The sequence below is a fragment of the Tenebrio molitor genome, chromosome 8, assembly GCF_963966145.1.
Source record: "Tenebrio molitor chromosome 8, icTenMoli1.1, whole genome shotgun sequence".
In the NCBI taxonomy this organism is placed as follows: Eukaryota; Metazoa; Arthropoda; class Insecta; order Coleoptera; family Tenebrionidae; genus Tenebrio; species Tenebrio molitor.
This window is the reverse complement of record NC_091053.1, coordinates 17,386,545-17,414,396: the sequence shown is the minus strand read 5'-3', so window position 1 is coordinate 17,414,396 and position 27,852 is coordinate 17,386,545. Positions and strand designations below refer to the sequence as shown.

General features: G+C 33.2%; 1 protein-coding gene and 1 long non-coding RNA gene across 2 annotated transcripts in view; one reads left to right on the top strand and one right to left on the bottom strand.

The window, feature by feature from the left end:
• Positions 1–11,623, bottom strand: part of LOC138136984 (uncharacterized) — a 35,204-nt gene extending 23,581 nt beyond the window's left edge. Inside the window, exons 1-2 of the mRNA XM_069056288.1 lie at positions 11,470–11,623; positions 417–709 (exon numbers count right to left, since the gene is read on the bottom strand). Coding sequence (XP_068912389.1) covers positions 417–632 — 216 coding nt within the window. The 5' untranslated portion in view covers positions 633–709; positions 11,470–11,623. The remainder of the gene's footprint in view (positions 1–416; positions 710–11,469) is intronic.
• Positions 11,624–11,995: 372 nt separating this feature from the next.
• Positions 11,996–13,778, top strand: LOC138137417 (uncharacterized). The gene is made up of 4 exons (XR_011161724.1): positions 11,996–12,410; positions 12,517–12,707; positions 12,759–12,930; positions 12,990–13,778. It is a non-coding gene; the product is annotated as an uncharacterized lncRNA (long non-coding RNA).
• The last annotated feature ends 14,074 nt before the right edge of the window (positions 13,779–27,852 follow it).

Here is a 27,852-nt window from a genome sequence, read left to right as displayed (position 1 = left end):
TATAAATCATGTGACATTTGAGGGCGATTCTCATATATAATATACCAAGGGAGAGATATATTGCCGGAAATTTTTTCGAGCAGTCCTGACACACGAGTGTTTGTAGCAAAAAACTTACACGAGGGCGCCAGCCCGAGGGTAATTTTGAGCGACAAACACGAGTGTTGGACTGCAAGAAAAAATTTCTGGCGATATATATCTGTCCCGAGGTATATTCGGAAGAGAATCGCCCGAAAAAACTTTTCCCTAGGTAAATTATATCGAAATTTTCCCTAGGGAAAATTTCCGCTTAATTAAATTGTGATTGGTTGCTATTCAAATAATTCGTAGTTGTGATTTGTCAATATAAATCATTTGATATTTGAGGGCGATTCTCACTAAAATTTTAAGGTAACATAAATTTAAATACATCTTACCATAGAAACTCCTTTCTGCTTATCATGAGTAGCAGTTTTCTTCTGAAAGTTTCGAGCTTCCTCGTTATGCTCATAAGTTGTACTACTGCAGGGGGAATCTTGTTCGGTACATTTTTTCTGCAACTCAATTTGTTCGTCCACCTTCAGCTTCTCTTTGTTGTCACAGTGTTCCTCCATTTCATTACATATTTTATTACCGGTATCCTTATCGTCCATGTTTGCGGTTCTGTATTTTTAATAACTTTCACCAAATACTCATTTTAGATGTTTTTATCTGCAATCCCGATGAAAACCTGAAAAAAAAAACATTAAATAGTAAATACAAATAATTCATTATCAGTTAATTAATTAATGACAATTTTGTTAATTCATTATTTCATATTAATATATTTGTATTAATCTTACTATCGCACTATCCCACCTCCACCCGGCGGCACGGCAATTTCGCCGGAGTACATACACTATTACGGATATTACTATCAAGTAATAGTGCAGTGCTTATCAACATAAGAACCGGCGTCTCGCCTCCACATTTTGACTTTGTTGTGTTTTATTATGTTCTGTGTCAATGTTAAGGAACTTCCTCACGATGTGACATGAGTATAATAATATACCTTTTTGAATTTCAACTACCAATGTGTTATCAAAATCCAGAATTTTAAAATTTTTAAAAAGAGATTGGTACTATTCCCGTTGCTGAAATTACAAGTGGTAAAATCGAAATTTTTTCTAAACACCAAAGATTTCTCATAGCAACGGAGAGCTCTAAATATTTATTAATTTTTGTGTTATATGTCTGTGTTATATTATGGAAATTTGGAACAGCTATATCTAAAAGATATGCTTGCTTTTGTTGTTTATTTAAAATTATAATGTCTGGTCTGTTATGCTTGATATGAATGTCAGTTAAAATTGTTCTATCAAAATATAACTTGTAACTGTCATTTTCCAAACAACTTTCTGGTGTATAACTATAATGTGGTTGTGTATTCTTTAATAAATTGAATTTAACAGCTAAATTCATGCGTATAATTTTAGCGAATATATCGTGACGTTTTTTATATTCGCTTTGAGCCAAAACGGTGCAAGAAGAAATGATGTGTTCAATTGTTTCCCCTTCAGTTCCGCAAATCCTACATTTATCAATTATCGCTACTAATATTAAAGAAAGATTTTAATCGATTAGTATTATTAATTAGGCAGAATATAGCCTAAGGGAGTCCGTTTCGGCTCAGGGACGCGAGGGTCGCGGGTTCGATTTCGACCCAGGGTGAAATTAAAAAAAAAAGGCTATACATATTCTATCTCGTGATTCGGAAGTCACGTTAAGCCATTGGTCCCGGTCTATTGAGTTGGTCATCACGCCCCTCATAGATTTGTAAACCAGTCCAAGACTGTGTAACAACATTTTTAATTATTACTGAAAAAACCGATATGATTTTTATATTCGTAAAACAAATATCATGTTGACAGTTAAAAATAATTTTAAAACATTCGGCTTTTTTCGACTGTAATTACACGAGAGGTCTTTTTTTGTCCGCATAAAATTGAATTTTTTTTACGATAATGTGGTTGCTTGGTAAATTGAAGACACAAACCACCCGATAAAAAAACGAGTCCGAAGGACGATTTTTTTTATCTGGTGGTTTGTGGAGTCAATTTACCAAAAAGAAACCAAATTAGAGTTTAAAAAATGAAATTTTATCCTGGACGAAAAAACCTCGAGCGTAATTCGATGAGATAATTTAATGAATAATGATAGGTAGGTAATTATGAAAAATTGAATTGGCCATTTTGCACGTCAATTTATTACAAGCTGTGTCAAAGTTTAAGATTGTTGGTTCGTTTTCATAACAACAAACAATAATCAGGTTCGAAAAAGTTTGCCATGGAAGTTTAAGCACATTTTATCCAGATGCAAAGTTAGGGCTAACTTTATCCGATGTCAAAGTGACAAATGCATCGCGGCTTATGGGATTTTTTATACATGAATTAAATTGTATACAGAGTGATTCACTTAGCCCGTTCGTTAGAAACTTTCTCATTTTCCCAAAATCGTATTAATATGAAAATTTGTAGCCGACCATAGTCGACTACTCTAATAAAAATAAATAAAATATTTTCAAAATGGTGACCATAGACAACACAGTAAACCTATAGAACGCAAACTCCTATGCATTTTCCCCATTTTTTTGGAAACGCACCCACCACAAGCCGTCAGGGGACGCTGCCGTTTTATAAAAATAAAAATCGCGGAAACTTATGCCAAAATTTAACTTTGCACCCTGCAAAGGAATTATAAACCATGTGGAACTCGCCATAGATTTCCAAATCCAATTAAATATCCTGGGCGTTTTATGGAATGGATTAAAAGACGGGTAACAAGCAGTTATCAACTTTGGAGCCTATGAAAGTGTAGGTATAACAGCTACACTGTGTGTGGACTTCATTTTACCAGCAAAGACTTCGGCATCGGCACGAACGAATATGGCCGTAGATACCCTCGATACAACTTCCCTCCTTTTCCAGTCCAGACTTACTTCCAGTAATAGTAAAAAAATATTGATAATTATATTTTAACTGAAAACTATTTTTTATAGAATTTTCATCCGATCTACTGATCTACGATATTTCTACTGAAGACGCTATAAGTAAATTGTGTAAATCCAGTTTTATGTAGTAATGAAGATATAAATTCTTGTGGAAGTTTCAAAAAGAAAATGAGAAAAGCTGAGCATATTTAAAATTATAAAAAGGCAGAATGTTAATCCAAAATTCGGGCTGCAACTAGGGGCTGCAATGTTCCGAAAACGTTACATGCAAAATTCGATGTCAAAATAAAGAGCAAAATTTTGAAGGTGAGGAAGCCATAAATCTCTGTTTGTCGCAATTGAGGAAAAGAAATACCAAACCAAAATTTATAAAAATGCAATGGAAATGTATCGAAAAAAATTGAAAATAAAAACTTCAAAATAAATGTAGTCTTTTAATTTCATAAATAAATTATTTGAAAATTAAAATAAATAAAAAAGCCAGGATATCCAGCTGGCTGTGTCTTATTTTGCACCTACCACAAGCCAGTAGATGGCGTCGGGACACAAAAAACTATGGGAGTTTGCGTTCTATAGGTTTACTGTGTTGTCTATGATGGTGACACTTCCGATAATACCGGAAATCGACGCCATCTTTGATTTTTTAAATGGAAAGGCCCCATTTTGATTTTAAATTTCGATTCTACGTTAAAGTTTAAGTTCAGAAAGTCCCTTTGTCAACACTTATCTGTCATCGTTTTTGACCAATGTCATCTTTTTCGCAAAAAAGCGGGTTGCAGGGCTTCATTAAAAAAATTATAACTCCTGAACTATTGGAAATAAGGAATTGATTTTTTTTTATTGCATTGCTAAAGGTTTGGCCGATCTTTTCGCTACTAGTGACATTTTTTGTGTTTCATACGCCTACTGCAATTTTTCAAAATTAATAATAAAAAAATATCGAAAATTTCATTTTTTTAAATGGCAACTACCATTTCTGACACTAGATATAAATGTAAAATTTAATTTTAAGGCCACTTTTATTAACATTATTTTCTAATGTTTTATTATTTTATTGTTACATATTTACTATTTATCGCAATGGCATTTTTGAATAAAAATTCAAATAAAACAATTGCTTAATAAAAAAAAAGAATATTTTATCCAAAAAATAGAAATTACAGCAAAGCGGCTGGAAAGAGGCATACAAAATGTTAATAAAAGTGGCATTAAAATTAAATTCTACATTCATATCTAGTATCAGAAAGGGTAGTTGCCATTTGAAAAGATGAAGTTTTCGACATTTTTTTGATTATGAAATTTGAAAAATTGCAGTAGGCATATGAAACATAAAAAAAATGTCACTAGCGGCTTAGAAGATCGGCCACATCTTTAAGAATTCAATTTAAAAAAATCAGTTTTGTATTTCCAATGGTTCAGGAGTTATAAATTTTTTAATGAAGCCCTGCAACCCCGCCTTTTTGTGAAAAAAATTACATAGGTCAAAAACGATGACAGATAAGTGTTGACAAAAGGACGTTCTAAACTCAAAATTTAACGTAGAATCGAAACTTGCAATCAAAATGAGGCCTTTCCATTTAAAAAAAACAAAGATGGTGTCGATTTCAGGTATTTCCGGATGTGTCGCCATTTTGAAAATATTTTATTTCAACTTGGAGGAGTCCATTATAATTATAGTCGGCTACCAATTTTCATGTTCATACGATTTTGGAAAATCGGAAAGTTTCCAACGAACGGGCTACGTGAATTATCCTGTATACACTTCGGAAGCGGATGATTTTTACTTTAGGTGACTGACTTTCGTAAGTAGCAGTATAGTGGTAGTCGATAAAAGCTTGTACCTATGTAACATGGCAGTAAAGTGTCTATCGAACTCGTTTGCTTGCTCGACTCGGCTCCGCCACGTTTCGCAATCTGCAAACTCGTTCAATAAAGTGTCATTTTACTGCCTTGTTACATAAATAGCTATAATTGGAGTTTTTATTCTTTGTGTGTATGGTTAGATTAGACGTTATTGTATCATTATTTAACAAAGGATTGTAATGAATCATAATAGCCACTGGGTCGTAAAGTGTGAAGTTATGACTTTGTTAATGAAGATGTAATGTACGATGAAATGATGTAGCAAAATATCGAGGGGTTAGAAATAAAATAATCTTAAAAAATAGCTCATTTACAGACCAAGTCGTAGAATGTAGAATATAGTTATTAAGATGACTAGTGTTTTATAGAGGATTTAAAAATCGAGATTAACATTTTTTCTAACACTAACATCTTATCACAAATTTTAATAAATTCAGAAATTATTCTAAAATGTCATAAATTATTCGAGGCGCGTCACAATACACAAAATGCGAAAATTGCCGTGGGCACTATGGTAATAATATCAACAAATTTTGAAAAAACAATTTTCATTGTTGAAATGTGCAAAAATGTTCCAGAAGAAATAAGAATAAGGGAAAAGAATTTCGTACGAAAGGCTGGAAGAATAAAAAAGGCATCAAAGAGGTAACTGAAGATGGCATTTTGGCTTTTCTTGATATGAAGGTAACTGTGTAGAACTTTATTGAAAAGTTAATTCACATTACGACAAGAATCATTTGAAGAGATTGTAAAGATTGCCAGTGAAGTCTTTGGTGGCGGGACGCTTGCATTGGATGAAACAACAGAAGTTAAAGAAGTAGATGTTATAAACAAGAGCACCAAGCTAAGCAATAGGGAGGAGTTCTAGCTCAAGTACAGGCCTGAGTTTTCAATCCAATAATTGTGCTTTTTATTTTGAAATAATTACTGTAAAAATGATGAATAAAATGTTACTTGAATAATGTGCATCTGCCTATTTTACAATCTTATAATTATAAAATAAGTTGCTATTGACGGCGTGTTTTATAATTTCATAAAAAACATTACTACTGGCGACGTGTTTTATAAAGAAAACGTATTTTATAGATAACATAACGTGTGAGCTCAAATGCACTATAAAAACAGTTTAAGATATTAGTGTTAGAAAAACTTATTTTCAGACGACCACTGTGAAATATGGCACATTTCACACGGTTTTTCCTTAGTGAAAATTTAAAATTGCAAACGATTTCAACACGAACACGAACGAACAGCCTAACCGTGTACAATGAAAAATTTGAGAAATCTGACTGGCCGACAGCTGTGTGTTTTTATATGGATATTAATATAATGTTCACCAAATTAAATTATACACCCCTAGCGCTGTCGTCCAAAAAATTAAATTAACGTCAAAAATTCTTAGTGGACACCAAATAATGATACTTTGGAAAATGAGAACAGAGTCACCAAAATAGCAATGTTTGGTATTGTTTTACTGTTGCTTGCATTCTAAATGCTATATGTTTACCGATTTTACTAAATGTTCACCAAATGTGGAACGCTCACGTTACGCGCCTTTAAGGCCCATACACAATGGCGTTAACGTTACTGTAGCAGACACAATATTCGGACACCCAATAAACCTAAGCAAAGTACCCACAATTATGTTAACAGTAAGCAGTAACCACAGCCATAAATCACCAAACTGTGAGGGTTCGCTTGAAAGTTTGCGGCACGGACCGTACTTGAAAAAATCCTAATTAGGGAAAACCCAGCGGATGTAGTTTCTATTCAACACAACGCAGATGGCCCACAGTAATTTTTTCAATTTTGTGGGGTTATTTAGTTGATACCTTTTCTTAAAAATTGTAATGTTTTATGCCCAAATTTTGGAAAATTAAATATCATTGAAGATGCAATGCTACGGAGGAAGGCGTAAAATTGTGTGACCATATTTTTTTGCAATTTCATCAGTCGTAAAACGTTTTTTTTAAAGACACTGTACTGCCCCTGGAATTTCATAATACGGTCTATCGTAAGAAATTCTTAAGCGTGTTTGCAATCTCCCATTGATTTACCACCAACCGACCCTTTCTAATGTGGGTCTAATTATGGGCACTTGGTTTGGGTTTATTGGGTGTCCGAATATTGTGTCTGCTACAGTACGTCGATGTTAAAACGTTAACGTCAACGTTAGATCTAGAAATTCAAAATTACATGTATTTCAGTGTAGACCGTTCACAATGGCGTTATGATGAAAGTTAATGTTACATGATATTGTTAGCGTTAACGTTAGACCCAGAAATGTTCTGGATTCTTAACGTAACATTCTAACATTAGCCAACGGAAATAACTTTAAAAAAGTATTGAAATACATGTAATTAGATCTAACGTTAACATTAACGTTTTAAGATCGTCGTAACGTTAACGCCATTAAGGTCCATACACAATGGCGTTAACGTTACGTCGATGTTAAAACGTTAATGTTAACGTTAGATCTAGAAATTCAAAATTACATGTATTTCATTGTGGACCGTTCACAATGACGTTATGATGAAAATTGATGTTGCATGATATTGTTAGCGTTAATGTTAGTTCTAGAAATGTTCTGGATTCTTAACGTTACATTCTAACAATAGCCAACGGAAATAGTTTATAAAAAGTACTGAAATACATGTAATTAGATCTAACGTTAACATTAACGTTTTAACATCGACGTAACGTTAACGCCATTGTGAAAGGGCTGTTAGAGAGTTTTTGCAAACCGTTTGATTATGCCCGTTAAACTTTAACGACAACGTCAGTTTATGTCGTAGAGATGATGTCGTACGTCTTTAAAAAGAGTTTTTGCAAAACGTTTTAGCTTATCGGTAAACGTTAACTTATTTAAAAATAAATAAATAATAAATAAAATAAATAAATTAAATATCAATCACTGCTATGTCCAGATGGAATTATTATAATTAATAATTCATTATATTAATTATTATAAGCAGTTTTGTAAATGGCCAACGAATCAAAATTTATGGAGATAGCGCCTATCCTTTGAGAAATCATTAATGTTATAAGTCTAATCTTGGAACCTTTACTAGACGACAGTTTCGAAAATTAAATTTCTAATTGATATACGTTATTCGATTAACGTACGTACGACAATCTAACTAGAAAAGACGTAATACGTCTTTGGTTTAAGGTTTACGACAACGACAAATTTTTCTGTACCCTAGCGACGAGAGAATAACGTACGTTAAATTCGATAAAACGGTTTGCAAAAACTCTCTATTGTGAAAGGGCTGTTACTGCAAATATAAATATTCACGCTATCCATTTATATTAAGCACTTGCTCAAAAAAACTACTTTTTTGAAAACTGATCAAAAATGTTGACATTTTATGACCTAAATCGGTTGTCAAAGTGACTGTTTTTTGTTCACTGGATTTATAGTCCGGACAAAATAAATGTGAATCCTGACTTTACTAAGTAAAATTATTTCATAACATGATAACGATAATACAGATTTATGGTAGGTCGTTCTCGAAAAGAAGCAGATACAAGGTGTCCCCAAAATAGAAGACGAGTCCATAACTCCGTTATTTATCAGAAGATTTTAATTATCTGTACACAAGATTAAATGGTTGTTAATAATTAATTCTGATAGAGATTTTTATTTTGAAAACAACAGCGTATCACAAGTATACACTTAAATACCAAAAATTCACACAAAAAAACGTCTATGTTGAATTTTGCGCTAAACATTGGCGGCATATCTGCGCAATCCCACATGTTATTATTTGTCATTTGTTTTTCCAGCTACCTTAATTTGGTTATTAGTATTACATTGTAACGCAATGCATTTTGATAGCTTTTCGCTTGGTGCTCGTCATTTGTTTCAAAAGTTAGTGTTATTTTTTTATGTGAAGTTATACTTGTGATACACTGTTGTTTTCAGAATTAAAATATCTATCAGAATTACTTAAAAAAAAATTTAATCCCATTTGAAAAAAAAATATTTTGACAGTTTAGTCTTGAAGCCCTAAGAGCTATACATGAATTTGTGAAGCCGTTTTGTAGCCTATTAACAACCATTTAATTTGATGTATAGATAATTAAAATCCTCCGATAAATAAGGGAGCTATGGACTGGTCTTTGTTTTGGGACACCTGTATATAAATACAGCGAGTTTTCGAAATTCTACCTGCAAGTTTGGTGGTGGATAACCATCTGTTTCCCATCATAAATCTTTGTTATTGTTTTCTTTACATTTTGATTTAAACATGTTAAATAATTTGACTTAATAAAGTCAGGACTCACATTTATTTTGTCCGGACTATACAATCTAGAACAAAAAAGACTTTTACGTTCAGCAATTTTTGATTAAAGAAGAGGTCACAATTTCGCAATTTCTTAGCATTATATTCCAAATAGGCCAGTATCACACTTTCAGACACGTTCTTTAATTTCTTAGAGCCACACCAATTCATGAAATCCTTCTAAGCAGATTCATATTGTCTAGAAGGCTTTTCCGGGATAAGACTAGAAACTGCACTTCGTGCCGTTTCTAATACATCCAAAGGCAGATCATCTTCAACAATTTTGGAACTCATTTTTGTTTTTTCTTCTTTCTTTTATTAAACACCAGTAATTGTCCCAAAATTGCAACCAAACCTTACAAAATTGGAACTTACATCGTTTGTTTGTCGGTTGCTATGTACCATTATTAGTTGGTCAGAGCATTCCAAATTTAAAACATCAAGATAATTGTAGACAAAATTTTTTTGACTTTCCGCTAATGTGGAGCTGTGCAGTTTTCGATTGGCTGATACTCGATTGCGAAATTCTTTTGCATTCTATGTCCTTATTGAGAGAAGACCTAATAAAACATAGATTTTTCTTACAATTGATATACTATATATAAAATTCGGGCGACCCCTCCTTACAAAGATACTGAAGGTGTAGAGTTTGCATCAAATTTTCTTCAAATAGAAATTAGGAATGTTTGCCGTTTATTTTTATTTATCGTGAGAAAATAATGATGCAAAAAATTGTCTTAGAAAAGTAGCGTTATCGCGGAGTAAAATTTTTTTTAATTTTTGCAATTTTTGTTCAAAAAGAGACAGCAATTGGGCTGGATTAATGTTTTGTAACCTTGGATACGGAAAATTCAAACTGGTATCAACCTAGGCATATTTTTGTACATATCTTAGCAACGCTTTGATCTGAAAATTATAAGGTAAGGAATGCGGTTGCTGTATTGAACAAAGTTAGAAGGGTTATATCATCTTAAGAATTTTTCAAAACTTTTTTCAACAAGTTCTTGCTTGCTTCACGGCATACTCTCTGCAACGCTTTGGAGTCGGAATGCTTTAATTATGAGACACTCTGTATGAGAGGCTAATAAGAAGTCTACATCTGGCTATCCATTTGAAATTGAATATTGTATAAAATATAGTAAACATTTAGTATTTTTGTGAGACAAATAGTTTTTTTTACTGCATAAATATAAGACACTAACAAAAATTAAAATTATCTGGTTATCATTTCAGAATTAAATATGGAATACAATTTGGTGAACATATAGCATTTTTAGGCAACGAAAGCTATTTTTAGTAGCAAATAATATAAGAAACTAGCAGGATGTCAATATCTGGTTATCGCTCTAGGATTATGTATGGTCTTAATTTTGGTGAGCATTTAGTATTTTTGGGAAATAAAAGTATTTTTTTGTATGAATAAATTTGGTAAATTTGATAAACAGTTAAATACTACCCTTTTTATATTGTACACGGGCCGATGATTAACGATGTCTATCTCCGCGCAACGGCATAATTATTTTGTCCGCAGCTCTGTCGAATCATATTTGAAGTTTGAAGGGATGCCGAATATTAGCGTTTTTTTTTTGTGGTCGTCGGAAAAATATCGTGTATACCACGTGTTGAAAATTCGATTTCACACTCGTTTGCTTAAGCCACGCGCCTACGGCTTGTGGCTCAATTCTGCAAACTCGTGTGAAATCTTTCATTTTCAACTCTTGATATACAATATACTATTATTGCTCATTTCAGGTCTAACTTTATTATTATCACGATAAAACGCAAATTATTGACATTTTCCAAAGCACTTTATTCAAGGATACTAGGAAAACAGTGGTGAACAAAAGAACTGAGGTCACCGGAAATATTGACATCTCAATGATGACAGAAACGGTAACAAAAGCAGAAAGTTATTAATTGTTTAAATCAATTTTTGGGTAAAATATAAACGAAAAGTTCTTTTTTGTTGTTTCTGCAAGTTATATTTCATATCAGACTGAAATCGGCTTAGTGCAAAGGCTAAAGTCAATCGATTCTTCTCTGAACTAATTTCCTGCAAGTTTGGACGACTGCCTTTGTTCATTATTTTCATGCAATTGATAATCTATAGAGTACATAAGTAAACAACTCGTTAAAAATGTAAAATATGAGAAGAATAATAAGGTAAAGCTAAAGAAGCCAAATAGAATCCTACATGGTGATGGGTGTGGTCGCGCCAACTATTTGTATTACCACGAGATAACAAATACTCAACACAGTAGTTGAACCAAACTAATATTCTGCCTATTTAAACACTGGATAATTAAGATCATCCGACAAAATGTTCAAATTATTGTGAAAAACACTTACATGCTACTTAAGGACGTTGAATCAATGCACTTTTCGGTAGAAATTATTCTGATGACAATATCGTACCGTTTGAATTCGAAGTGATTCTGTTTAATCTATTATAAATAAGATATTATGTTATTTTTTAGCACTAACGATACGGTTGATATATTTTTGTGATAAGATTATTACAGAAAGGTTAAAGAATAAATATCTATATAGAATATACACCTATTTTATCTTCAAGCGGTCGAAAATCGCATATTTCTGGGTGTAATTTTTGAAGTGAAACTTTATGGGAGGGGTTTGAAATTCTGATCGGCAACCTTTTTGTGTGACGAAAAGGGATGGGGGTAAACACATGCTCCCACAGCGGTTGCGCCAATGTTTCCATCTCACTTAATTTGGAGTCTAATTTATGTAAATTAATCTGTTTGACACGATACAAACATCCCTTAAAATTGTGTATACTTCTGTCTTTGTCACACTCACGGCATTTATCGATAATGTCCTCTCTTTTAATTATTAAAAATGAACAATGAGTTACGCATTTCCATATTGTTTAGTGTTATCGTTAAAATATACAATTTTGTTGTAAATATGCTTAAGTCAGGCGCAGAAAGAACAAGAGCGTGGCGTGAGAGAAAACGTAAGAGTGAAGTGACAGTTCAGAATGTGAAAAAAACGGTGTAAATAAAGACAATGAACCAGCAACTAGCACCTCAGCTCAGCCACCTCCTCTTGCATCTATCAGAGATAATTTACAATATTCTGATTTTCCTGTAATACAAAAGTTTCACTTCTATCGTGCGTCTTTACGACACACTCTTTTTTTTTATCTTCAAGCGCCTTTGTGTATCTCCATAGAGACGGTTAAACTCATTTTTTTTTTCTGAGCTGAGTAAAAGTACTTCAAGTCCTAGGAGTAGAAGTGTCCCACAGGCGGCTCGACCGGGTCAAATGTAAGGTCATTTGAAATATTTGTCACGATTTATTTATCAATTACAACCATCAATTACAATTATCAATTGCACGAAATATGTAATAATTAAATTATCCCTATTAAAGAAAAGCCTCTAAAAAGCGAATTAACGAAATTATTACCCAATATTTAACCGCGTCCCATATATTCTGTCACGAACCGCCCGTTGTGAAGTTGTGGGCATGGCCACAGCGTGGATGTCAGACGCCATGATGTCTGGATGTCAATATTAAAAAATAACGCAAGATAACCGTTCACTGTTGAAAAGTAAACAGCTGTAAGTTGTAATCGTTTGCTATTCCGTTTTGATAATTTTTGTTATATTTAGCAAATAACTGAAGTCCGATGGCCATATGAATTTTACTCCACGAAAATTGACGCAGATCGCGGCAAACTACCTATGTAGGATCTAGTCCCACCAAAGTCCCGAAAAGTATATGATTAAATTGTGTATGTATAATATAATAATGTTCATGAATCACGGTGATCTGGCTACAAAGGTAAAATTTCTGAGTTCCCTAGACGAAGAATTATAAATTATTGTAGGTTATGTCCATAGAGTTATGTCTGACCGGATCATTCGCGATCATTCATCATTTTGGGAAAGTTTTACGTGGAAATTTGCAGAAAGTATATCGAACACAATGAATAGCATTATAGACTTTACAAATATTATCGAAACTTCAAGTACCTACTAATAACAAGGGAAGTAGAAATTACTTGTGCCTTAAAATTTGAAGATTGTAACTGCATAAAAAGAAAAATAAATAAGTGAGTTTATTTTCGATTTTTTTGTGATCCGCTTGAAGATAAAATAGTATATATCATTCAGAGTAGAAAGTCTTCTTGCGCCTCGCCTCGCCTCAACTGCGTTTCGGCCTTCAATCTCTGGGCTAGCCACGAAAGACTCATTTCTACTCTTAACGATATAATAACGTGCGATCAATTAAAAAAAAACCGAGTTACCTGGATTGTGCTATTCTGATGCTTTGATTGGTTCAAACCACCATTTTCGCCTACTCTATTTTTTTTTATTTGATCGCACGGTACTATTAACTATTCTGAGCGGAGCAGAAGTACTTCAAGTCCTAGGAGTAAAAATGTCCAGAGGCGGATCGATCGAGTCAAATGTAAGGTCATTTGAACTATTTGTCACGATTTATTTATCAATTACAACCATCAATTACACGAAATATTTAATAATTAAATTATCCCTGTTAAAAAAAGCCTCTAAAGAAGTGAAATAACGGAATTATTACCTAATATTTAACCGGTGCCACTGTGTGCACACGAGCCGCTCATGTGCACGGATGACAGATCTCAAAATCGCCCAGTTGCCGTCCTCAACTTTGTCTCGGTCTTCAATATCTGGGCTCACCACAAATAATTGAGTTCATGTCCGATTTTTTTTTTATTGTGTTCCGCTTGGAGATAAAATAGTATGTACAACAAAACCTCTATTTACGGCCACCTCTGAAAAACGGTCACCTCTAATAACGGCCAGTTTTGAAGTTCTCAGAACAGATTATACCGAAAACCCATACTAATGACACTCCTAATAGCGGTCACTCCCATAAAACAACAACAGCCACCCCGAAAAAGATATTATTGGAAAATTACCTGGAATTTTACCTCTCAATACCGGTCATAAATTGTTTTGACAAAAGAAACTTGTAATCCTAAAGTCCTTTAATCGTGGTTTTCTGAATTTAAATTTAACCCTGTTGTGTGTAGTTTCACAGATTTTTATAATGGAACCAGAAATATAGTGGTGCCACTTTTGAGAGAAGCATTGAACCTGTAGGTGCCCCTCGGAGCTGAATTTAAGGCTAAATAAATATACTTCAAGTTCATTACCCATGACTTTTCTCATGGGAGGAGTATTTTTGACGATATTTAATAAAATTAGAGACGTATACAAAATTGTTTTACTTCTTGGAAAACATACCCAATATTTGAAAAGCTGTATCTCGGAAACTGCTGGACGAACAAAGTTTGCTTAGGTCTCAAATTTTAGTGAATTTAATCTAGTTTAAAAAATATAAGTTCAACTTTTTCTGTGAGACTCATATCTTAGGAGATATTGAACAAAAACTGAAAATAGTGCTAAAATTTTGCAGTTCTTTGGCTACCACGCAGCGCGCACAAGTCTTTCGAAGTTGCAAATTTGGGTTTTTGTTCAACCAACACTCACTTTCACACATCACATATAAACATAAAAGATTTTCCTATAATCTTCCCCAAAACGTATCAATTTTAATGTAAGGGCCATAAGTAAGAAGAAGATTGCTGGAATGAGGAAAACGACTGAATCGTCGCACATACGAGTAAGTACGGGGTCATTATAAATGATTGTACCATCGTAGGTGGCTGTGCGCTATGCTTTAGGTGCGTTGCTACGCCCACTAGTTGTTACACACATTTATAATGACCCCGTATATGATACCGTGCCTTCAAATAAATTTGGAATTAGAGGTGGCTGTGATTTTGTTATGAAGTTGGTAACATGTAATATTTAAATAGAGCACACCAGTGACCTTGGACAGCACAGCACACGATTAAGGTACTATATCTTTAGAAGGTAGCGCCATTCCGCTCCACAATTTTTTGACTGGAAATTAAAAGAGATGCCATCATCGATAAATCCTGTGAGTGTGACAAAGATAGAATCTATCTGACTCGATACAAACATCCCTTAAAATTGTGTATACTTCTATCTTTGTCACACTTACGGGATTTACCAATAATGCCATCTCTTTTAATTTCCAGTCAAAAAATTGTGGAGCGGAATGGCGCTACCTTCTAAAGATATAGTACCTTACACACGATTGTGATCGTCTGCCAACCGTTAATAAACAAAATTTATAAATCACAGCCTCCTCTAATTCCCAATTTATTTGAAGGCACGGTATATTTGAACAATGTAAAATGAATGTTAACGATCTTAGCAAGTTTTTCTACATAATTGATGGTGGTATGTTACTTCACAGATTAAAATGTCAAACAGCAAAAATAAAAAATAATGTGTTACAGCGAGTTTAATCAACGAAAACAAATTTAAAGCAGTTTGCAAATATCAAAAAAGAGCATGTTTTTTTTATTCAGGCCTTCGCAGGATGTGATACTATATCGGCTTTTTATAAAAAATGTAAAAATCAATTTGTTAAAATTTTTAATTATGATAACAAGTTACGTACAGTTGCTGAAATTTTTATCAAAGTGAAAAAGTACTTTTCAACTAAGGTACTTTCTGTATTCTCACACTGTATGGCGGGAAAACGGCCAACAGTTGAATGAATTGAAGGCTCCACAATCCCTCACGTAGCGCCTACACTAAATACATGGAGTTATTTTTTTCGGAATTTTTCTACAAAATCAACTTTGAAGCAAAGCTTGACTTTTGGTTGGTTGGTAAGCACCTAAACGGAGGTCAATGACATTCAGTGCGATTCTGTTTCCAAATAGTTATAATATCGATCGTTACATTGAAAATTGCTTGTTTTAAATATTTTTTTAAAAATTAGAAAATCACTTTCGAATCAAAATTTAAAAAAATCAAGTTAATTTAGCAAATATATACTTGTACAGATCATCAACTTGCTTTAAGGAATCAGCAAGCTCTTTAAAAATCATTTAAAAAAATCGATCGTTACAATAACGATCGCTAAATCATAAAAATGTGTAAATGGAATCGCACAGATTCTCTTTTTTAAAATAGTATATTATGATACAAGTTTATAAGTCAAGTCCTGAGCTTTTGGCCACAGTTCCCAAAACACTAGCAGCATTTCCTCTTTGGATAGCAATACTTATTCTTTGCTGGAAATAGCTAGGGGACTCGGAAACACCAGATTTTTCAAGCAGCAACTTGCTTATATCTTTAAAAAGCTCTTTAGCATCTGGGCTCCATGGGCCAAAGGTTTCTAATGAAAAAGCGACAAAATTATGATTTTCTTTAATTGTACAGTATTTGCCGTGTTTTAATTTTTCGGCTGAAAGAGCAGCGGAACCTGATTTTCTTGAACAACCATCTAAATGTGTTGCAGCCAAGGTATCAACACATGTTACATCCCAAACAAGTGTTCTACCACGTTTCCAAGGAATTAAAGTAATCCCATCTGGTCTTTTACCATCTTCACGAAGCAATCCGTAAGGTTCAATAATACAAGGAATGTTGACTGAAGAGAAGGTACGCTTTAAAATATCATTTAAGGCACTGTGGCCTGGAATTCTACCAGCACTTTTTAAACACGAAAGACCATGATGACCCCATTTATCCACCTGAGAGTCACAAATGCAAATGTGTGGATGACAGATTTCAGATCCAATTCTAAGAGCAACAGCTATTTGAAGTGTTTGACGGTCTAATAAAGTACCAAGGTTAGAAGATGGTAGAGCTTTTAACCAGGCTCCAGATTCCAATTCAGAAACAGCTAGCAGTCTTGCTTTATTGCGATGATCAGAAGAATCCAAAATTTCATTAAACTTTTTGTTGATAATTGGAGCATCCCAAAGTCTTTGCAAATTAGGTGAATCAGGTATCTCAATGCCGGGACAGAGAAGCTTCCAACAATCCAAAGCTTCTGACAAATATTTGATCTCAAATGTATTGTTTAAAGGAGAGAGTATACATCCCATGAGAGCAATTGAAGAATGTATTGAAGCAAGGAATGCTACTGAAGATAAATCAGTCACTGAACGGATACCTAGTCCACCAAAATCTAATGGAAGTGATGCTTGATTCCATGAGTTTGAAGATAATTTAATGTTCAAAATTTTTTCCAAGGTTGATTGAATTTTTTCATCAAAAGCTTTACAATAATTTTTGAATTTCCAAAAAGGACAGCAACGAAGAAAATAGTTTAGTTTCGGAATCCAAAGACAATGACGTAGCAGAAATAAAGCCATATGAGGTTTTATGTTTACGATCTTTTTCACTAACAAGTCGAATTTTTCCAAAATTGTTGAGAAAAAATTAGGCATTGCATCTTCAAATAACGGCGAACCAAGTAAAGATAAATCTTCTGCAGAGGTCTTTCTAATATCTGGAGAAAGAGATTCAAATTTCTTCAAAATGTCGATTTTGCGTTCTTCAGAAACATGAGGAGAGAGGAATAATTCACATTTAGAGTAATTCAACTATAATAGTTTCCAGATCTCTTAAAACAGTTTCAGCTGAACCTCCTAAAGCGCCATCATTCAGATACCAAACATTAAGGTGTGACGAAAGTCTTTCAATGGTCGGGTGAATTGATAAGCTGAATATAGCAGGACCAAGGGGGTCGTCTTGTTGACAACCAACTTGGGAATAAATTAAACTTCCATTGTAAATCAGATATGAAGGAGAAGAGTAACATTGCCATAAATAAGGATAAATCAGGGGAATCTTGTTGTTAACCATTAACAGCAGGCAGTCACGTTCAACAGAATTAAAAGCATTTTTAACGTCAATCTTCAAAAAAACTTCGGCTGAATAGTTTGTTAAATATGATCTTACTGAATGCACAGCTGCTTCGCAACCACTTCTGGTACCGAAACCAAGTTGTTTTGGTTTAAGATAATTTGAAATCTCTCCAGAAAGATAATAACATCCTAATTTCGATGCAAGGCGTCTAAAAGTGGATCCAATAGCGATTGGGCGTATTCCACCATCTTTCTTAGACAGGGCGCATAAAGAAGCTCCATAGATAAAAGGTGTAAAATTCGAAATTATTTTCCCAGAGAACATAAAATTGCATAAACGCGTTATTTCAGACAGCAAACGTTGGCCAGCATCACATGAACTTTTACCAATTAAATCTTTTAGATGTTGTGGTCTTATCCCATCTAAACCAGCTGAAGAACCATTCGGAAAAGACATTATGGCTTTAAAAACTTTATCTTTAGAAACTGATAAATAATCAACATTTTCATTTGGTGCTTCAGGGAGATTAAGTGTTCTAGAAGGAGGAGGATGTTTTTCTTCTAATTGAGCAAAAGTATCTGAGTTGTTTGCTGCAAAAACATCTGACGAAGAAAGTAAACGAATAGCTCCACGGATGTCACCATCGCTAATTTTATTCTCTGCTGTTTTGTAAACGGAAAATTTTGAATTCTTTTTTTTAATAAATGTATTAGGAACTTCATAATAAGAGATGTTTTCCTTTACTTTTGAAGTCAAAGATTTATCCTTTAAATTTTTAGTTGAAATATTCAAAATCCTATAAGAAAATAGAAAAAGTTCTTCCCAAGCATTCATCGTATTAAGGTTAACACAAGCTTTTATCACGGAAGATAGTTTGTTTGCAACTGAAATTCGTGCACCTTTAGGAATTCTTTTGAGTACAGGAACATTAGATTTAAAGTTAGCAATTCTTTCTTGAAAACTCTTACATTTTATAAATTATATATTTTAAACTAAAGATGTGGACAAATATTTTTGTATTTTAAATGCTCAAACTTTTTACCCAAAGCCGCTAAGTAGTAACCTAATCGGTCTCGAAAATGGTCGAATAATAACATTTATAAAATTATTACACTGTTTTTCTTTTGGTTTTCACCTTTTGTCAATTATATCTCACTAAAAAAAATGTCAAAGTGACGTAAATATGAAATAGTTTTGAGAAATGGTGAAATACAATTCACAAAAAAGGAAAACCAGAAGAAAAACACTGTAATATTATAATAAATTAAAATTCATTCAATTTTGTTACTTTCACATAGAGATATTTTTTTTACTTTCACATAGAGATTTTTTTTTTTTATTTTTCAAACTACAGTTATTTTGGACTCTGCTATCGTAGTAAAAGTTCAGGATACTAAAAATTACAAATCGCGATCATTTATCATTTTGGGAAAGTTTCCGTCGAGATTTGCAACTGCGTTTCGGTCTTCAAGTTCTGGGCTAGTCACAAAAAGACTCACTTCTACTCTTAATGATATGTTTCGATTTTCTTGCCTAGGCGTGGAATTCACTGTTCCAAGACGATTTGGGCGAATGAAAACTCAGTAAATTTAGACGGAGGCCGAAAAAAAACTTTGTGGGAATAAGTGATTTGGAATAAGGGAAATAGCTATTTATGCACCAAGGGCGTTACAACGATGATTACGCCCGGAGAGATGGATATCGTTTGTTTTAACGCCAGGGTAGCAAATGCACCCCGTCGAAGAAGATAGCCGTTTCGCAATCCAGCCGGTTTACCCGGACCGTCAGGCAGAAGGAGAGGAGCACGGAAAAAAAACAACCTTCTTGTCTTAGAGCAGGTAGAGAAGTGCCGTGCCGTGCTGTTTCCGGCCGGCGTCGACTATTTTTAAAAAGTTGGACCAAATGTGGCAAAAGAACGAGCGGGGGTGGTTTTAGACCACCCAGGCAGCCAAACGACCCACGGGTAACACGTTCGATGGGCGTAATCATTCGGTGACGCCGTGGTGCATACAAGATTTTATTTTTCACTATACGTGTTCTTAAAAAAAAAATGGCAATTATGAATTGATGAGGGCGTTATGAATTCATTACGCCCGTTTATTCTTATTACGCCCTGTTATTATTCCCCGGTTGTTATGGACATGTTTACGTATTTCGTATCCTAGGAGTTATCATGCAATTATACCAAAGTGAAAAATAAATATGTTTTCTCCCGTTGAGCTTTTCGAAAAGAACTCGAACAAGTGAAGTAATTGTTTTTAAAAGAAACAACTTTCTATCATTTGCATTTTCCACCCTTTTTTGTTTCATCATCACCAACTCTTTTAAACAGTACCTCAAAATTTATTACTTATTGAATTCTGCTTTAACACATGTGCCAAGTACGACCTTTAGATCGATGATTGATATCGATTTCTAAAAGCGAAAAAAGGGTGGCAATGAAATTCCGGATTTTACATCAAAATTTTCAGAAATAATTAATTCTTTAATAAGACATTTTCCTGTTTAAAAATTTATATTAGTTTAATTTATATTGCAAAACTCGTTATTGCTCTTGTTATAATATTTTGAAAATGGCATGAAAGTGGGACGAATGTGGAAAGTTCGTTAAGACCGTTGAAGACCGTTTGTCGTAAAATTGTGGCAAACGTGAGATTTGCGAGAATCGGACCAACGGTCTAATAAATTGTAAGAGTAAGACAACGGTTAAATTGGAAATCGGTTAAAAATGGTAATGAAAGTAACTTCTGATTGGAGCTCCAGGTTAGCCGTTGTAAAGAATGAATCCTGAATGGATGAAAGAATGGTAGAGCGATGTTTGAATTTGAGTAAAAGTTGTGGAAGCTTTGAAGACGAGTCCCAACTTAGAGTCCCATACAAGAGTCCAAAGTGTTAACGAAATAAGTCTTAAGAGTTCTACTGTTTGTCACAGTTCATTGTAATATTGTTTGTGTTTGTGTTATTTTTGTTAAGTTTTATTCGATATATTCATCATTTAATTAAATCGGTGTTATTCCTGAATTATCCTGACAAGAGCAAGAAAGAAAATTGAACAGTTATCAGAAGTGGTGTAGAAGTTTTATATTCGTTTTGTAACGAGTCTATTTCCACACTTGAATTACAATATATTATTAGAGATTGGGCAAGCATTCTCAACCAGTTAATCTTTGTAGGTAGCTGATTTATCTAACACTGATCTTTCAAGTGCAGATATTTCTCATTGGTTGGCATATTTTGTAAATTACGAGTGTTTATGAAAATGTTGACGACATTATTAAACACAAATAACTTTTTAAGAGATTACATCTCTTTGAAAAGATTTATGTAAGAAGAAAAATAAAGTACTTGTTAGATAATCATTTTAACATGGTTTGGCAAAGTGCTAAAAACACTTCAATGGCGTTATCTTTGACGTATTTTGTTTGACAAGCCAAATATAATGATAAAGTAATTTTCAACAGAAAAATGTAGAAATCCAATGTCTAGCGCAATTATTAATTTAATTTTGTAGGTAGATGATTTACAATGATCTTTCAAGTGTAGCTGTTTCTCATTAGTTGGTATACTTATTTTGCAATTTACGACCCCTTATGAAAGTGTTGACTACATTATTTTAAACAACAAACAACTTTTCAAAATATTTCGTTTTTGTATTAAGTACCACATCTCATTGAAAACATAGGTAGGTAAGATAAGAAATCAAATACTTGTTAGATAATCATTTAACAAATAGTTTGGCAAAGTAGAAAAACACTTCAATGGCGTTGTTTTTGGTGTATTTTGTTTGCCAAGTCAAATATAATAATGAGGCAATTTTCAACAGACAAACGTAGAAAATTTACTTGATTTTCGTGGAAAATTCTCCGAAGCCCTTAAGGCTCACTTTTGTGTGTTGAGACATGGTAATGCTGTTGGGGATACCCGAAGGTATCAGGATTAGGCCGTATCAGCTGAGACAATAATCAGTCAAAAAAAAAAAAATTAATTGAAGCTACATGACTTGTTTTCAAAATTTTTGATAAGTTTTGATACATGTGTGATTTCAAAAAATTGGTATTGTACGTTCACATGTCGGAAACACAAGCTGTTTAATTTTATATTGGGAAAATGAAAAGTTAGGTTACAGTTTTTCATTCTTCCACATATCTAGCATGTTAACGAAAATTTAAATTTTTTGTTGAGCTTTCTTTCCACGGCATTATATTCAATACATTTTTCCGGAAATAGTCTTGGAAACAACATTTTCCTGCTTATTTACGCGCAGGAAAATTGAATTTTCGTGCCGCCGCCGCCGGTCGGAATTTGGTAAATTACAGATCTCGAAATCGAAATCGTCCAGATTTTGAGTTGTCATCGGTTTCGGTTGGCATTTGTTATCAGAATTCTATCAAACGTCAATGTTTGTTCTGTGGATGGCTCGTTAAAAATGTTTTTCTATTTATAACAACGTACAAACTACAGTGTGGAATAAAATGATTTACATCTAGTCACCTTTGCATTACCCTTGTAAAAATACGAAATACCGCTCTACAAAAAAAAAGAAAGCCTAACCTCAAAATATTCCAAAATTCCAAATGTGATTTATTGCGAAGGGATGATATGAATGCAAAGTAGAGATTGAAATTAAAAAGGAGCTAACAAAAGCAAGTCACAGCTAGTGTTGAAAGTGGCCACCAACGTTTGTTAATTCAATTTAATAAATTGTAACAATTGTCAGTTCGATTGGTGACATTTATTGCACTTCAAAAAAAAAAATAGAGCGGTACAGGAAAATTTACATGTGCAAAAATTCCAAAGAAGCAATATTTAACTAAAATTAATTAATTAAAATTACGTTTGGTGTATTTATTACAACAAATGTTTCAGGAAAATGTCAAAAACAAAACAAATGAATTAAATTTAATAAATGTCAGGAAACAAGAGCGATGTTGATTTTAAAATTTAAATGTTTAAATGTAAGTGTTGCCAACACAAAAAAAGTCCCTAATACCGATTATTAAAACAAGTACTTTAACTTCCATTTAACAAAAATCCGCAGAAGTCGGCACGAAAAATTTTGTGTATCACGTCCAGAAACTGTTTTGCGAGCATTCGTACTTACAATACTCGTCTATCGACTCGTAAACCGTACTCATGCTCGCAAACGTGCAGTTTCTGGCCTTGTGATACAAATAACTATTTCCGGACAAGTACTGTAAAGACTTTACAAGACGCAAAATAAATTTTTTCGATGTTTTTCACTTTGTAACTATAGTTGCCAACAAAATTGACAAACTTGATTTTTATGGAATTTGTAAAAAATTTTTCTAAAATTTGTAAATTTCGTCTTTTTACGATTTCCGGAAAATTGTAATACAAAACACGTCAGTAAAATTTCTTACTTGACCCGGAGCTTTAAAAGACTCGGCACAAAGTACTTCGTATTTCAGTTTAGCTATTTCAAAACAAGTCAACTTACCAAAAAAAAATCAATTGGTAATAGGAATATGTGGATAACCAATATAAGTCAATAACAGTCTTAAAGTGATTTTTTACAAATTCGGCATAATATCTGAGCAAAAATAGAGAATTAATTGATTCAATGGTTTTGTTGTTCGGGTTTAGCGAAAACGATCCCAACACCTGCTATATTTTTACATTTTTGAAAATAAAATAAAAAACCACATCAATATCAACGTTTTTCTTTAAACCTTAATAAAAAAATTATTCTTAGAAAAGATTAATAAAAAATCATGTTTCTTTGAAAGCAATAATATCTAATCTTATGAGTTTGTTGTCAAATTTTAACCTTAATAAAATAATAATTCTTAGAAAAGATAAAAAAAAAAATCATGTTCTTTTGAAAGCAATAATATCTAATCTAAATCTAATCTTATGAGTTTGATCACGCCTGTAAACACTACAAAATGAGAGCGAATTTAAGTCACTAAAATATTTTTATGGCAACAAATTTGGGATGAATCCACGATCTCACAAGAATTTGCCCTAAAAATTCGTAAATCTCGAAAAGTGAAACCTTTCAAAATGCACATGATTATTGATTAGTGAGTTGACTGAGGACCATCCAGATCCCAGATTACACTCGTGTAATGATAAAAAACAATAACCACAATTAAATTCCAAAATTTCACAACAATCTGATATGCTTAGATTATTATTATTACGTCATTGCTTTCAAGGGTATCTTGATTTTGCGTTAATAAGTTTTCAATTTTTTTATTGTGCATTCGAAATATAAAAATATACCGGTGTTCTATTTAAAAAAAAATAAGTTGGGGTCATTTCCCGTTAAACCGAAACCTGAAAAAACTTGAAAATACATACTACCAATCAATTGTTTATTTTTGATCACATATTCATGCCAAATTTAAAAAAATAACTTTAAAATAACAACGATAATGAACCGTTCCGATTACGAGACTTTGTCTTTAACTTATACAGAGCGTCTATAAATGATTGTGGCATCGAAGTAGGCTTTGAAAGTGTGCCGACTCTTTCACCAGAAATCGAATAATATTAGTCTGGTCTACGATATGCATCCCCAAAATCAACTGGTTGTACTGGTTGCCTATTGCCTAGCTTGACAAAATTAATACTTACAAAAATATGTCTCAACATTCTCAAGAAATTACGTATTTATTAAACACTTAAGAAGAATTTAAATCACATCAGTGATTCAGTTAAAAAAGTAACAATCAAAATTAAAGCAATGTCTCGAAGTGTCCTCCATTTTGCTCTGAACATTTTCTCACTTTCTTGTTTCCAAAAATATTTTGTAACATCTGTTCATTGATGTTACGACAACAGTTGTTAATCTCTTCTAAATTATTTAAATTATTAATTTGTCGTTCATGCACTTCGTTTTTCAAGTAGCCAAATACAGAAAAGTCTAAGGGAGTTATGTCAGGTGAACAGATTATTCTGAAACCAATTACAATAATTTATGCGGCTTTCAGGATCATTAGGGAGGAGCTATTGTACAGTTGTTACTTTGTATGGATGTAAATGCTCTAACAATTTTATGACATGTACTGCAGTTTGAAGAGACAGTCTAGTAAGGGATGTTCTCGGATGTGCTTCTAAATGATCTCGTATATTTTCAACTAGATCTTCCATCACCTTGGGACGACCTAACGATTTCCTCTTTTCAGCACTACCGGTAGTAACAAAACAATTAACAAATCGATGTAGGTATGTGAGCTGCGAGGGAATTTCCTAAAACATTTTGGTCCAGGTAGTTGGCTAAAAATTCTTCTTTGCAAGCTTGAACGCTGTATGTCCATTCCCCGTCTCTTTTAACACCGTTGCAGTAATAAGACATTACAAAGGAACTTATTTTGTGCAAGTGTGAAGACCATTTTAGCAATTACTTGTAAAATATTTGAGAGGTTATAAAATTATTCTGATTTTCAATATAAAAAGCAGACAATAGGTACCTTTGTAACACCACCGGAAAATTGAGGACTTTGAAAACGGAAATGAGGTTAAGTTGACTTTTTGTTTATATTTTATGAATATTTGACAATTTGTAATTAATAATGGATGAATTTAAAGGGGGTGGCAAATTCAAATTCCAGAGCCCTCTGCGATCTCACATTCTTTGATAGACAGTCTGTATAGAAGTTGCTCAAATTGTCATTACTCTTGTTTATTACTAGTTAACAAGGGTTCATACGTTGTTTGTGAATTCATTTCCAGCGGTTGTGCGGGGGTGTAATGTAATACCCACGCGCTGCTTTAATTTCAGAAAGATATTCACCATACGTACTTTCTTTATCCAAACATTTGTCGTCCATGAGCGTGCCGTTTGAGCTTTACGTTAATTAAAGTTTACTTAAACTTGACCATTTGAGTGCTGAGTGTAATCCACTACGCTAAATGCTGCGGTCTGTTCTCCAAACTTGTCACTTCGATGTCCGTTTGTAGATTTAATCGGCTACATTAAGCAGAGTAATCCCGACAGAAGGACATACAGTGTGTCGCACTTCCTATGAAGATTTTAATTTTCTGTACGAGTAAAGATTTGAATTTTTCCACAGCCCTAGAACTTTATAAAGTGTCGCTAAAACTCAAAAACGGCTCGACCGATTTGAATAATTATTTTTTTATTTTGTTCGCATTACTTCAGGGGTGGTTTAAAATGAAAAAAAAAATCGGAAAAGTTGCCCGGAAAATTGAAAAATTGGGGAAAAACTGAAAGTACTTTTTTCTGTGGGAACGGCTGGAGCGATTTGGCTAATTTTTTTTTATGTTCGTAATAATCCGTATGAGGTTTTTATGTAAAGAAAAACTGGAAAAGTTGCCCGGAAAATTGGAAAATTCGGGAAAAACTGAAAGTGCTTTTTTGTGGTGGATATGCATTTCTTTTTTTTTTGTTTTGTTCGTTATAGTCGTGAAAAAGTTTTCAGGAAAAAAACATCGCGACAATTACTACAAAGGAAAGTCGAAAAATTCGGGCAAACTGCAAAAATTATAATTTTTGTATGCATTCTCGATCATAACTGACCACAGGAACGACATATTTGATTAATTCTTTTTTTTTTGTTCGATATGCCCCGGGATGGAAATAACTCAGTAGAAAAAAATCTGGAAGATTTGGAGAAAAATCTGGAAAAACTAAATTAAAATAATTCGGTGAAAACTGAAAGTGCTTTTTTGTATGAATTCAAGACCATAACTCATGATTCGAACGATGGCTATGCCTAATTCTTTTTTGGTTTTGTTTGTTAGGGTTTTGGATAAGTTTTTGGAAAAAAAAATTGGGACAATTACAAAGGAAAGTCGGAAAATTCGGACAAATTTCAAAAATTATAATTTTTGTATGCCCTCACGATCATAACTGACAATAGGAGCTTCATATCTGCTTGATGCCTTTTTTTTGTTTTCAATTTAAAAAAAAATCTGGAAGATTTGAAGAAAAACTTGGAAAAAAAACGCAATCCAGTAAATTAAAATAAAATTACATTTGCTTTTACTTTTGTGTTGTTTCGCGATCTGTCCAACAAATGTAGTACATAGTTGTTTTATTTCTATTCCAATTTATTTGCCTACATGCACAAATGTTATTTGACAGCTGATTGTGAAATTGGAAATCAAACCAATCGGATTGTTTACTTGAACATCGATCTTGCAATCGAAATCGAAATGTAAATATTGGGTGATTCAAAATAATTGTGGATAAATCTGGCAACTATGTACGAAAATTAATGTGGCAACTGTGTGGGTAAAATAGGGATGACATTTCTTTGATAGTTCATAGACAGTTCATAGACAAAACCTCTGTAGAATACTGCTGATAGAATTCATCTCCCATGTAAAATTCCTCATTTTTACTTTGTTTGCACATTTCCAATAGCTTTTCACAAATTCACAAAAAAATTTAGGTATTGAAATTTGGACAAGACAACGTCTGTCGGGTCAGCTAGTAATAAATAAGTTGTAGTTTTGATTTACTGTTGTGAATAAAGTACCATCAAAACGAAAGAACTTGTCAATAACAAATAAAAAAAACATTTATTCTGTATTCAACAAAAGTGGAAAAAGAAATTGGGACACAAACTGATCCGAAGCTGCAAAGTATTGGAAATTGCTAAACAATCAAAATACGAAATTTGCGTTGAAACTCGGTACGGGAACTCAAAATTAGATTCGAAACAAGTTTTTCTCGTAACTTCTTTCGATATCTCTAATGCGCAGCAAAATACGAGTATCGTGAATTAATCGCGAGATCGCAGTTCGCTGGTTGTATCGTGCGATCAACAATTACATACTTAGATAAGGGGCGGCTATGACATTGACAATGTCAGATTTATATTTTTTATATTTTCAACGCAAAAATGGTTTTTTTTTCCCTAGCGGTTAGAAATTTAGGCTGTGGATACCTCATTTGAGGTGAGAAAATTCAACTTTCTCGCTAAGGTAAGAAAGTTAATCATGAAATGTTTATGGTAAAACTGTACCAAAATTCAAATGTCAAAAGTGTCAAAAGTGAAATAAGTTATTGATAAATGAAAGCCAA